The sequence below is a fragment of the Zea mays genome, chromosome 3 (genome assembly GCF_902167145.1).
Source record: "Zea mays cultivar B73 chromosome 3, Zm-B73-REFERENCE-NAM-5.0, whole genome shotgun sequence".
In the NCBI taxonomy this organism is placed as follows: domain Eukaryota; kingdom Viridiplantae; phylum Streptophyta; class Magnoliopsida; order Poales; family Poaceae; genus Zea; species Zea mays.
This window is the reverse complement of record NC_050098.1, coordinates 213,469,315-213,482,739: the sequence shown is the minus strand read 5'-3', so window position 1 is coordinate 213,482,739 and position 13,425 is coordinate 213,469,315. Positions and strand designations below refer to the sequence as shown.

General features: G+C 46.2%; 2 protein-coding genes across 2 annotated transcripts; one reads left to right on the top strand and one right to left on the bottom strand.

Annotated features, from left to right (window-relative positions):
• The first annotated feature begins 3,588 nt into the window (after positions 1 to 3,588).
• LOC100382758 (uncharacterized) lies at positions 3,589 to 4,630 on the top strand. The gene is made up of 2 exons (NM_001175473.1): positions 3,589 to 3,824; positions 3,971 to 4,630. Exons 1-2 carry the CDS (start codon positions 3,660 to 3,662, stop codon positions 4,547 to 4,549), a joined length of 744 nt encoding a protein of 247 aa, NP_001168944.1. The 5' UTR covers positions 3,589 to 3,659; the 3' UTR covers positions 4,550 to 4,630.
• A 2,028-nt stretch (positions 4,631 to 6,658) lies between these two features.
• On the bottom strand, positions 6,659 to 13,171 carry LOC100285550 (uncharacterized). Its single transcript, NM_001158441.1, has 7 exons — positions 12,785 to 13,171; positions 8,152 to 8,696; positions 7,951 to 8,037; positions 7,787 to 7,843; positions 7,472 to 7,710; positions 7,141 to 7,346; positions 6,659 to 6,981 (listed from the first exon to the last, which is right to left on the bottom strand). The coding sequence occupies exons 1-7, from the start codon at positions 13,052 to 13,054 to the stop codon at positions 6,922 to 6,924; spliced, it is 1,464 nt and encodes a 487-aa protein (NP_001151913.1). The 5' UTR covers positions 13,055 to 13,171; the 3' UTR covers positions 6,659 to 6,921.
• Between the last annotated feature and the right edge of the window lie 254 nt (positions 13,172 to 13,425).

Below are 13,425 nucleotides of genomic sequence, written 5' to 3'. Positions count from 1 at the left end.
ATGACGGGTATAAAATTTTGCCAAACTCATACCCATGCGGGTTTCGGGTACCCAATGGGTTTCCCATACCCACTAACATCAACATAAAAAATAATTCATCATGTAAATGACAATCAATACATTAATAAGCTAGCATAAAAGGAATAAGTGATAACTAATTTTAGCCTAAAATTTGTTACATGAAGTTTATTTCAATTAGAACATATTCAATTAATAATATTATGAGACATATTTATAAGGAATGTTGATTTTAAGACAGGTTTTAAAAACCCATGGGTTTGCGGGTATGGGCAGTGGAAGAACAAACCCATGCCCACGTACCCGTTGGGTTTCCATTTGAACCCATTAACAAACCCATGGGTAGAGAAATTGACCCAAACCCATACCCTAATAGAGCAAAAACCCACCGGGTTTCGGGTAGCGGGTACCCATTGCCATCTCTAATCCTACCCTGGTGCATTCCGCTCCTCTCTCAGTGCTCCATCCCCTGCAGACGCCAGCACGACCGCTCCTCTCTCGTCTGCTCGCTAGCACCAGCATTGGCCGTGCTCCATCCCCTGCAGACGTCGAGCCCCCTGCGCGACGATTCGCTGGTTTGACTAGTTATTTTCCCCCTTGATGGTTGAGTTCCTCTTGCAGTTGGCCAGCTCCACGTCCATTCGCTGCGGCCTGTTTCAGATACTAGTATGTTTAGACGTTCATCCTTCTGAGAGAACGCGTCAACCGAGCAAGATGTGTGTTTCTACTCGGTACATGGAGTACATTCCTGCAAGCATGTCATGTCTAGTTGGATCGTGGTCCGTGTGGATAAAAAACAACACTGCATTTCCTAGTATCTTTTCACTTCCTGACTGTGTCTGTCTCCCAGGCATTATTTGAGGTACTTCGGTTCTGATTTCTAAACACAGATAGATGATAGATAGCCAGCGGCATGCTTATCCATTCGAGAAACTATATTGTACTTTAATATATATTTCTTTAATAATTATAGACGATGAAACTATATGTTCTGTTTGGATCTCTAGATGTATTCTCTTAATTTATCCTTTTATGATACAAACTTTCAATCACAACTATATGTTCTGTTTGGATATCTAGATGATGAAACTATATGTTCTGTTTGAAACCGTGGGTTTTCCATGGGTTTCCACCTAGTTATAGATTGATTTGGGGTTAATAATGTTATTGGGTGGATCTGGTTTAATTTCCTCCTTAGGGCTTGTTCGGTTAGCTCTCAATCCATATGGATTGAGTGGGATTAGATTGGTCATGAATTCCAAACAAGTTAAATTTCTTCTTAATTTTTTTCCAATCCCACCAATTCATGTGTATTGGGAATAATCGAACAAGGTCTTATATTTTTTGTGGTTGTGGGATAGATGTCAAAGTTACTAGATTTGTGTGTGAGTTGGATGCGGGTTGATTTTTTTTGCCATTAGCAGGCTTACTGGCGTCTCCAATTGGTCTCTTGTTGTATACTAAAGAGGTGTTTGGTTTATAGGGACTAATGTTTAGTCCCTTCGTTTTATTCTATTTTATTCTATAAATTGCCAAATATAGAAACTAAAATAGAGTTTTAGTTTTTATATTTAGCAATTTTAGAACTAAAATAAAATAAAATGTAGGAACTAAAAAATAGTTCCTAGAAACCAAACAACTCCTAAGTCAGAAGTTGAACTTTAGAACGTTGCAAGACTATAAATGAACTCAGGTCAGCAGCCTGCCTGCCATGCTCGTGTAAAAACTCCGCAAGCGCGGTACTCAATTCTTTCTGCAAAATGGACATGCAACAGAGCACGAAATTTGTAACAAAATGGGCACTATGCCTGCCAGGTCGCTGACTAGAACATCTGAAACATATACTGTTTTGTACTTGTGTATATATATCCCTCAAAGCGCAAGCATCGTGCCTTTGCTGAGTGTGTATTGAAAGCTCTCATTTTGTTTCATCTATATCCCTCAAGCACAAACATCACGCCTTTCCCTGAGTTTGTGTTTTCAAGATAAAATAATGGTCATCAAGCCCCCATGGCCGCTCACCAAAGTGCAAATGCTACGGCTATGAAAGTAGGGAACATGGAACAACAAAGTTACACCATCCTTAGATGTTGAGTTTGTGATCCAAATTCTGAATAAAGCAGCCAAATTGGCGAGCAAAGCGGAGACCCATCGATACCATTTGGAATTTGCTGGAATATGGCTCTAATTCCTTTTATATATTTGTAATATGTCTTAGAATATGTTTTCCTGTATACCTATAAATATAGACTCTCTTTGTAACTTGTACTCTGCAGTTGATATTGGATCTGTTCTCTCGTGGTTGTTTGCTCCTCCATATTGGAGGAGATTTTTCCACGTAAATAATCTTTGTGTCTATTTTATTTTCCTAACAAGTGGTATCGAAGCTAGGGTTAGTCACATTGTTTTTATCCACATTATGGTCGTAACCGCTTGATCTTAAGGTTTCTCATGGCAATCGTATTATCTTGAAGGGCAATCGTTTGAGTAATTTCTACTACTTGCAATGTTTAACATTTGATGTTGAAGTGTTTCTATTGCGTTCCAGAATAGAGGTTATTTTGATGATACGAAGTCGTGATCCATTTCCATGTCTAATGATTTCTTAGACTTGGTTGATATTCAAATTTAGCATCCTAGTGGTGTTTGGGAAACAACTCTATGGATTTAGAGTCAATGGAGATTTGTTGGAATATGCCTCTAATTCCTTTTATATATTTGAAATATACCTTAGAATATGTTTTCATGTATGCCTATAAATATAGGTCCTCCTTGTAACTTGTACTCTACGGTTGATAGTGAATCTATTTCCTTGTGATTGTTTGTTCCTCCATATTGGAAGGATTTTCCACATAAATCTTTGTGTCTATTTTATTCCCTAACAAAATTAAACCACCACCAAGTCAAAATTCTCCTCAATCTTCCTTACCCTCCAAAATTTAGGGATGAAACGAACAAAGTCTTAATTAAGCAATTAATAGAAGGGATTGAGAAGGATTAAACCTTATAAGGTTTTGTTTGAGTACTTTATTATTGACCTCAATCCACATATATTGAGGTGGATTATGGTGTAACTTAAACTAAATTATACATCAATCTATCTCAACACATGGATTTATGTCAATACTAGAGTATAGTGCTAATTTCATAATCCTATTTTTTAAAGAATTTTTATTTTTGCAAAGAAAAATAAACTAATTTTTTATGAGAAAATGAAAATCGTTTAGAAAAATAGGGTTGTTAAACTAGTCAAAATCCTCAATTTTTCTCAAAACGAGCCAGCTCTTTAACAAGCTACTACAATGGTGGGTGCGCGCTGACGGAGTGTTCAATTCGCACTTCGCCGGCGGCGCGCCTATCCCAGCCCACCACCATCCCACGCCATCCGGAAGTGCGTACGCCGCAGTAGCCGGCTAGCCGCCACGCAGTCACGAGTTGTTTAGCCCCGTCGCCTTCGTAGCTCGTCTAATTTGAGCGGCCCAGAAAAAAAGGATTGCGCGTCGTGACTCCTGATTTCACTCTAAAGTAGACGGGTCCCGTTCGATTTCGCCCAAAACCATCCACCGGCATCGGCCGGAGAGACAGCATATAGGCAGGCAGGCAGGCGCGGTGAGAGGAATCGGCATCAGAGGTACGGTACGATGTTCCGGGAGGAGCAGCTGGACCTGGTGCTGGTGCCGCTGGCCCTGGCGGCGGTGGCCGGCTACCACCTGTGGCTCCTCTGGGCGATCCTGCGCCATCCCACCCGGACCATCATCGGCCTCAACGCCATCGCACGCAAGCGCTGGGTCGCCGCCATGATGGCCGTCGGTACCATGCACCTTCCCATCTCATCGATCGGCCTAGCTAGCTCCTCCCACTCACTCTCTCCCTCATCACCGTATCCCATTCCATTACTCTCTTGCTGCGTGCATACATACCATGGATGGCGCACCGGCCGGCCGGCCAGCAGAACACGGAGAAGAACGGCGTGCTCGCGGTGCAGACGCTGCGGAACAACATCATGGCGTCGACGGTGCTGGCGACCACGGCCATCACGCTGGTCTCCGTCATCAGCGTCTTCATCGGCGTCACGTCTCCGGCCTCCTCCTCTTCCTCGCCGTCCTCCAAGGCGCCGCGGCTGGTGTACGGGAGCAAGGCCGGGGAGGTGTTCGCGGCCAAGTACCTGGCCGTGTCGCTCTGCTTCATGCTCGCCTTCGTCTGCAACGTGCAGGCCATCCGCCTGTACGCGCACGCCAGCTTCCTCCTGGGCGGCCTGCCGCCCGGGCCCGGCGACGAGGCGCGCGAGGAGTTCGCGTCGTACGTGGCGCGGACGGTGAACCGCGGCAGCTACGCCTGGTCGCTCGGCCTGCGCGCCTTCTACGTCTCCCTCGCGCTCTTCCTCTGGACGTTCGGCCCCATACCGATGCTGGCCTGCAGCGTGCTCATGTGCGGCCTGCTCTACTTCCTCGACACCACCAGCAGCGCCGACCACGGCCACGCGCACGGCCAGCAACGGGCCGGCGCCGCCCGAAAGGATAGCACAGTCTGATCTCAATCTACTTCTTTACAAGAATGCCAGCTTTGAGAAACTCGTATCTCAAAACATATAATATATAATATCAGCTTTGAGAAAATGCTATCTCTGTTTCTGTCTCTTCTCTTCACTACATCTTCTTTATTTCTGTAGCCTCTACAACAGATGTAGTCCCTACAGGGATCAAGTATGTAAGGGAGAAAATACCTTGTCGTTAGACCGTGTGCTCGGCAGAGCGTGTATATAGTTGTGTATAACACCGTTTTATACTGTAGACTGTATTGTTTATAAAGTAAAGTTTAAAATACAGGACAATATAGGCAGTGGAATAGAAAGGCTGCTGAAGAAAACTTTAGGCCAACTCCAGCAATCTTCTCATCGCGCTCCCTATCCTCATTCTACGTGCTCTAAGACACTATTTTGCTCTCCAGCAACCTCCACATATCCCTCTCCGCAAAATGGACGTCCGATATTTCACTCCCCATTCCCACGTAGTATCTCTCATTTCCGCGAACAAAGCATTTAAAATCTGACGCTCACGAGACTAAGCTATCATAAACACAGATACGGATGTGGATTGGGAGACCGTTGGACGACCTGGCCTGGCCGATGTGAAGGGTGTGCAACATGTAAAATGGGGATATGGATGGGCACGTTGCTAAAGTTGATCTTATTTCGATCGCTCCTAGGCCACGCCGTTGTCTATGCACATTGCCCACACCTATAATCTGCTTCCCTACGCATCGCACACACATATTCGATCCACGTGCCCCGCCCTTACCCTTGCACCTTGCCTGTGAAACATTGTGGCCACTAGCCAGGTCCCAACACTCGCCCCCCTGTGTAGCGCGCCCATGCGATATCCGTAAATAAGTGAGAAAATGACATGGAACACCGAACCGTATATGACACACAATTCATATGTCCACGTCGGTACCCGTAAAGATTTTTTTTTTAAAAAGCTTTAGTTTCCTCCCGTCCCTCTCCCCTCGTCAGGAACCACCGCCAGCACCACCAAGAAGTGACACACCTAGGCACCCACCCGTCCCTCGGCACCGTCAATGGCGAGGCACAAGGCGGAAGCGTCGGCGCGTCGGGTGTGGACTTTCACCTTCACGACGAGATCCTGGCTGTGATTCTCACCAACACGTATGAGCAACTGGATGTGAAACGCAAGATCACCTCCATGGCCACTGCCTCCTGCGTCTCCCAACTTAAGGCCAACGAAGCGCGCCTCCATCATGATCCTTACTGCTCGCGAGCCCATGAAGCCTTTCTAAAGTCCCTCCTAAAATTTAAAATATGCATAGTACACTTTATGATTTTTATCATTCATCGATGTTTGAATACAAAGCCTGATTTGGGTAAAGGGCCACCAGGGCGTCCGCGCCTAGGTCCCCAAATCCGATGGCCCCCTCCCCATGTCTTTTATATAAAGGTAACCTAATTTTGGTACACTAAAAAAATATAAACATATAAAAAGGCTGAAGTTAAATCTGCGAAAAACATCAATGTCTTCTATGTAGATCTTGTGTATATCCAAAAGATGGATTCTTGTTCTAATATATATGTTGTTTATTGGATCTTATTTACCATACCTATAACGATCGCATCAGTTGAAAGAGACTTTTTAAAAATAAAATCATTGAAGAACTATTAAGGTCTACAGTATCTCAAGAACGTGTAAACGAGTTGATAGCTTTATGTATTGAAAAAAACAATTGTTAGCTGAGGTTGATATCAACACCATTATTGATGACTTTGCATCAAGAAATATTAGAAGAAACTTTAAAATGTTGTACGGCTAATTTGAAACATTTATAATACCATGTTAATTTCTACTGATAAAAAAGTACGTAAGTAAAATTATATTTATATAGAAAAGGCCCCAATATTTGAGTTGGCCCCAAATCTCTAAAATGTTAGCTCTGAGTCTCCGATCCTATTTCAATATAAAACTACTTTAAACTATTATATCTGTTTATTTTGAGTAGTTTAGTGTGATCATGTCACTATAGCGGTTTAATTCAACCCGTCCTAAATTTTTTCATGGCTCTACCTGGATGGAAAACAGACGGGGTGGAGCCCCGATGTACATCAACGATACATAGTACATAGAGTTTAGTGAGATGATTTTCGCCTTGTTAGTCATATATGAGGTCCAATTTGTTCGTTCCATGTTCCTCTCCACTTTACATGATACAAAAATCAAACGTAGGAAGGCGAAGTTCAAAGCAAGAACCCATTTGCCTTGTGAGAAACTTTGCAGGAGGGAGGCATGACCCCCTCCCTCCTCGTGAATGCGACGGAATGACAAGCAAACGCCTTCCGATCCCCTGCAAAACCGGTCTGGAAAAATGTGCAGCTGCCGCTAGTCGGCGTACAAATCATGGCCCCGGCTCTTGTGGCTGCTTGTCGCTGAACACCCTCTCTCTAGCCTTCTCAGCCTGCGAGCACAAGAAGCGCAACACACCAATGAGAGAGATAACACTCAACGCGAGTCTTCGAAGGTGACTCGATTATCTGTTCATCTTTGCATGCTGCAATAATAGTAATCCGTGTGCAGCCTCGCCCATGCTGATCGATCGGAGAAATGAACAACGTACCATCTTGTTCCAGTCGGTGAAGAACGTGATGGCGGACATGAGCGTGGTCTGCGACAGGGAGCCGCAGACGATGCCCATCCAGAGCCCCCTCGACCCCATGCGCAGCACAAAGCCGAGGAGGATCGCCATCGGGATCCCCAGCAGGTAGAACGAGCCGAGGTTCACGTACGCGCCCAGGTGCTGCCACCCGCACCCGCGGGCGACGCCTGATGGAAAAGAGAGGCAGCGGTGGTAGACGGTCAGTTACCATTACCACAGTGATGCAGTGCAGGCCAGAGGACCGCGATTACGCTGTAATTGATTTCTTGTAACGTTAGATAATACAACAGACCTGAGAGGATTCCTTGTAGGCAGTCAGTTATGGCGGTGATGCAGACCAGAGGAACCATGGCGGCGACCGCAGATATGACCTCCTCCTCGCTGCTGTACGCGATGCCCACGAGGCGCCGGGCCGCCAGAAGGCTTCCGCTCACGACGACCGCGTCGATCCCCGCCATGGACAGCACCACGCGGACTGCTGATCGAGCTCCGTCAGGGTTCCCAGCGCCCAGCTCATTTGCCACTCGCGTGCTGTGTTTTTTTTCCGGGTTAAGAATAGAATGGTCAAATGATGAACTGCTTCGATTCAAAAGGGGCAGAATCATACCTTCCAGCAGCTCCAAGGCCAAAAGGTATAGTGAAGAGTAATGTTACACTCGTGAGACTGTTAACAAAAGGGTTGGAGAAAACATCAGGTAACATCATTGTCGATGTAGAATCATGCTTGCATATATGTATATACTGCGACCATGGACTATATTCAGTCTGTACCAGATCGAAAGCACTGAGGTCTGCAGCTCTGGGTTGGGTAGAAGCCCTGACATGAGAGTAAGGAGCTCAAACGACCACCATTCAAGACTGGCACAAAAAAAAAAACCCAAAAAAAATATATTAGACACAGGTCAAACACGAATCAACCATACATATAAAAACAGAGAAAGAGAAAGCATAGATGTAGGACGTGGAGATTACCACATCATGAGCGCAGAAGGCAGGGCGAGACGCAGGAACGCGTCGACTCCCCTGAAGACCTCGACCGTCGGGCGCGCGCGCGTCTCCTTGCAAGAGCTGGAGAAGGCGATGTATCCGACGAGCATGGCCACGTTCAGCCAGTACGATATGCTTATGGTCAGGGCGGCGCCCGTGTACCCGAGCCCGGTCTTGAACACCATCACGTAGCACAGGGGGACGTGGACCGCCGCCGTCGCCGCGGACGACAGCAGCAGCGGGTAGATGAGGCTCTGCGTCTGCAGGAACTTGGTGAGCGGCTGGATCACCGCGTTGGCGAAGAGCCCCGGGATCAGCCAGACCATGTACCTCCCGGCGCCTTGCGAGATGAGAGGGTCCTGGCCTATGAGGACCAGGATCTTGTCCATGAACACCCAGAGGAGCGAGAGGGGGACGCAGACCACCAGGAGGGTGACGACCGCTCTGTAGGTGTCTAGGCCTAGCTTATGGTACTGCTTCGCACCGTAGGCCTGGCCGCATAGCGTCTCCAGTGCACTTGCCATTCCGATCTGTTCCGCAGGGTGCAAAGCAGGCCAACAATGATAGTCAATAGCAGGTCAACATGCTCGATACTAGCAGGCGATCATCACTATTTTGGTAGGGCTCCAAGAACAAGATAAGAACATGAAAGTTGAGTCTTAGCTAGCAGAAGAATTTGAGGTTCATGCAACCTCTCTCCTCCCTTGCACTATAAAAGGGACTAGGAGAGCAACATTTAAGAGGATTCATTTCAATTTAACCATAGGGTTGATTCAAACCTGACCTAGGACCTAAGGGAGTCGGTTTAGATAGGTTAGACTCGACTCTGGAATCTCTTGCACTAGAGATCATCTAGTTACCATGCATAACGATTAGGACGTACCATTAGTCTAGAACTCCCACCACATTCATGGGGTGAGGAGACCTCGAAGGTCTTAATGCTCAATGATGTTTGAGCTTATAATATGTTCTTCCTTTGTGTTCATCCGTAGATGACTAGATGAGTAGCAAGAGCATGTAGGGTCTGCCCATGTGCTGGCTCCCATTCATGTCCGGGTTCAACATGACCACCGACATGCGTCAAAACTTCCTCCTAACTCTCCTGCTCTCTCTAGTACTATATGCACTCTAATGTTGTTATGCAATAACATTTGTTGTGCCATATAGGAGCTCGATGCATTTTCTTGCAAGTATGTCGTGTTTCACTATGCAACATGACTATGTTGATGCCATAATGTTCGTTGGTTCAGCTGCTATCTCTGACACATGCTCCAGCAACTCAAACTATGAGCCATGTCATAGGAGGCTTAGGAATATCACATAGCCCTCGCCATTGTGGCCTCCACCGAATGAATTTGACTTCGTGGGCCCACATACCATGGTTCCCACAGGCCAACCTTCTACCCACACCTCGACTTAGGTGCGCAATGACCTAGGGACGTCACATCATCTACCCACATGAGCCCGCGGAACATGATCATTCTACACATGTCACTCCCCCAATATTGCATCATGAACAGAGCACGCCGACCTCCAAGCATGAAGGATCCTCCCTACATAAGTCGACTTGATGGGTTCATTAGTGCCTCAACTTTGATATTGATGGTGTTGTCGACCATCATGAAACTACAGAAGCTCTTCTCTGCAATCCACCGACAACATATTTCAGTGAAGTTTCTGATGAATAGTTGCGATAAGACATCGGTCATCGGTAAAATCATAGCGGCAGCCAAGGCCAATCCTTGCCCTTCTCTCCCCTACAGCCCAATCCTAAGAAGGACGCAATAGATACGAGCACACCTTCAGGACATTTAGCAAGGGCGATATATTTTTTATCTTGATTCTTGAAGTGGTATCCTTCTCGTATAATATGACCTTGCCTTTGCATCACATCCTAGCAAGTATATTGAGTTTTACATTTTGGTACTTATTATTTGCTTGCTTTGGCTATGTTGTCATCAGTCTGTAAAAAGGAGAGATTATAAGGAAATGGATTGGGACACATTTTATAGTAATGTTTTGGTGTTTGATGATCAACACGACCATTTAGACTAACATTATTTGCTAATGTCTTCGATTATAGTTCAAAGGATGCAAAGTGGACTTGGACCAAAGGAACTTGTGATTCTGGTGATCAGCACCTCAAGCAATACATTAAAGACCTATTGAAGATCTACAAGAACATGCAAAAGTCCAAGACATAACATGGAATCAAGACGGATGCAAAGAGCAATAAGAAACAAAAAAGAAGGGTTTTAGAAGGCGTCAGATCATCCTGAGGGAGTGCCAGACTATACGATCATAGCTAACCCAGTCGACAGAAGAACATGAATGTTTGACTATACGGTTTCATTGTACATGGTATCAAACTAAGTATCGGTCTCATAGTGAAGATGATGTTGGACCATACAGTCACATTGTTCATGTTGAGTGTCGGACCATTCCTACATGAGATCGCCGAACATCTAGATGGAGTCTGATGATGAATAATGAGGTTCACAAGTAGTAATTGGGGGCATCAGAATATACACCAAAGAGCATGCCCCTAAACGAACAACAATGTCTAGTGTTGACATAAGACTGACAATGTAGTCATTGAAAGGCATCAAACCCTGACACAATGGTCTGATGGTGCACTCGTCGAACTGTCGAATAGGGTGCAGAGTTGACTATTGTGGGAGCAATGGCTATTTCTCTCCATGTGGGCTATAAATAGGACCCCAACTGGCCAATTGAGATGTGTAGGAGTTGAGGTACATATCAAGAGAGATGAGGGTCATCTCTAGTACTCTAGACACCTAAGTGCTTAAAGAATCATTTGGCAATTAGTGGAAGTGCTTTGTGAAGTGGCTAGTTAGGGAGTGTTTGGTTCCTTTAGTTACCTTCCTAGACTTTAGGGACTAAACTTTAGTCCCTAAATTTTCTATTTGGGAAGCCTCATTTAGTCATACCGTTTGGCAGTTTTGGGAAGTCACTAAAATTTAGGAGGTGGGAACCAAACACCCCGTAAGTTTGACCGCTACTTATAGTGCTTGCTCTAGGTTTAAGCCTAGTGTTCGAGTGAGACTAGAACATCTCTTGCCTCTTGATTCTTGTGCGCACCAATGTAGTTTTGTACTAGAGAGGCTTGTGGTCTCGTGAGATCATAACAATTGCGTCTGTGGTGTGGCTGCCACTGTGTATTGGAGGGAACGAGGTATGCGGCATTTCAGCCGAAAACTCGATAGTGAACATGGAGGGAAGCATCCAAGAGAGGTTACACTGAAGACCCACTTACGCATAGGGTTAGCCGATCATGAGGTTGGCTCTCGTGTAGACATCCTTGCGAGAGGCTCAAATGAAGACTAGAGAGAATGTCGTGCGCTTCTCGATACTTTGCAAAGATACCGAAGTCCGCCAACAAGATTCCATATCTCTATCACACTTAAGCTTCCACATTTATATTGTGTACTTTTGTGTTTGTGTTTACCTTTCTAGCTTACTTGATTTGAGTGCAATTTCCTAGAAAATAATACGCTCTAAAGCATAGTCTTTAAATCAAAAGTAGAGGCTTTATTTGAGGGCTCAGTTGTAGATGCTCTAAAGGAGAGAGGATACATGCTAAATAATCTTTTCTTGCATCTTACATGTGGTACACCACAACGACTAACCTGAAGTCGTAAAATGAAAAGTATCCAAAGCCTAGTCACGGTCTTCTTATATTACATTATCATTACTAAAATTTTACATTATCATCACTAAAGTATTAACCGGACATTGATGCGCACAGTAAAAATATAATCAACAGCTCGCGTCGTGTGTGCAGTATGATATTTCCAATGGAGAACGACGCTACGTATTTAGCATAGAAGTTCTACCCAGAAAACATACCTTAATCTGCAGAGGGCAACTTACGCTGACTTTGTTAATAAAAAAAGCAAACTATGCTGAAATAGTGACCGGTCTAAACTGAAGAGTACGCATAGTCAAATTCTTTGACATTGTACTGACTAAGCACGTTTCAGGACACTGCTAATATAACTCGCACAAATCAAACGTCCCATAGTTTTCCCATAGTACTACTAGAAGAAAGCATACTTCAAAGTGCGGTGCAGCGGTGGGCAACTTACGCTGACGAAATTGTGTTGAAGATTTAAAAGCCCCCTTGAAAAATAGACCAAAGTTTCAATTTTCCAGTCTTACTGCGCAACGCCCCTGTCGCTAGCGGACTAGTTGAACTAGGAAATAACTTTGAACCATTCAGATGTTACCCACTAGTCCAGTATCATAATTCCAGTTACACATAAAGAAACTAAAGTCACGTGACCACATGCATGCATCTGCAACGAGACAATGGAGGTCGGTCGACCATGTTCTCTGCACAAGATCGCACTGAAGAATCTCACTCACGATTTGCAAAGAACCCGGAAACGGCAGGACTATCCATGGCGCCCGCCCAGATGGGGGTCGGCCACCGGGAACCGAGAAGTGCAGAGTGTGCAAACGCAAGACAGCGATCGAGATGGCTTTTCTCCAACCAAGAAAGCGTTCAACGCGAGCGGCACGCGAAATTAAAGGTAGAAGAGCCCAGAACATGGGGATGGGAGAGAAAACAGGGGAGAGGGGGCAGTGTACGGACCAGGAGGCTGAACCCGGAGACGTTGGCGAGGGAGGTGGCGATGGCGGCGGAGGAGAGCGGGAGCACGCCGGGGAGGTGCCCCACCATCATGTTGGACGACACCTGGACGGCGTACTGCGACAGGTTCACCACCACCATGGGCAGGGCCAGGTACCCCACCCACCCGGCCTCGCGCGCCCACCGCCTCCACCACTTCTGGTCCTCCTGCGCCGTCCGCGGCAGCAGAAGCAGCGGCCGTGCCGCCTCGTCCTCCTCCCTCGCGGCGGCCATCTCGGGCTCGGCCACCCTCCCTGTCTCCCCAGGCGAGGCGCCTCTCTCGCGCGGCGCGCGTCGCCTGCCTCACCGATGCTCAGTGCCGTACCGATGCTTGGAGCTGCATGTGTGGATGGGCCTGTCGCCTGTGCGCACGAACTTATTTGGGCCAAGCGATCGAGTTCGTCGTGTTTGTCCGAAGCGCTTTGTATCAGGGCCGGTCACGACACGGCACGGCACGGCACCGCGTCGACTCGTCGTAACGACAGCACGTGTCAAGCCGTAAAAGGTCAAAGTCACACCCAACACACACAGACCGGCGCTCTCTTTCTCTCTCATATATAAATACAGCAAAGTTTGCTATCGAACGTCCAAATTCTATATTTTTT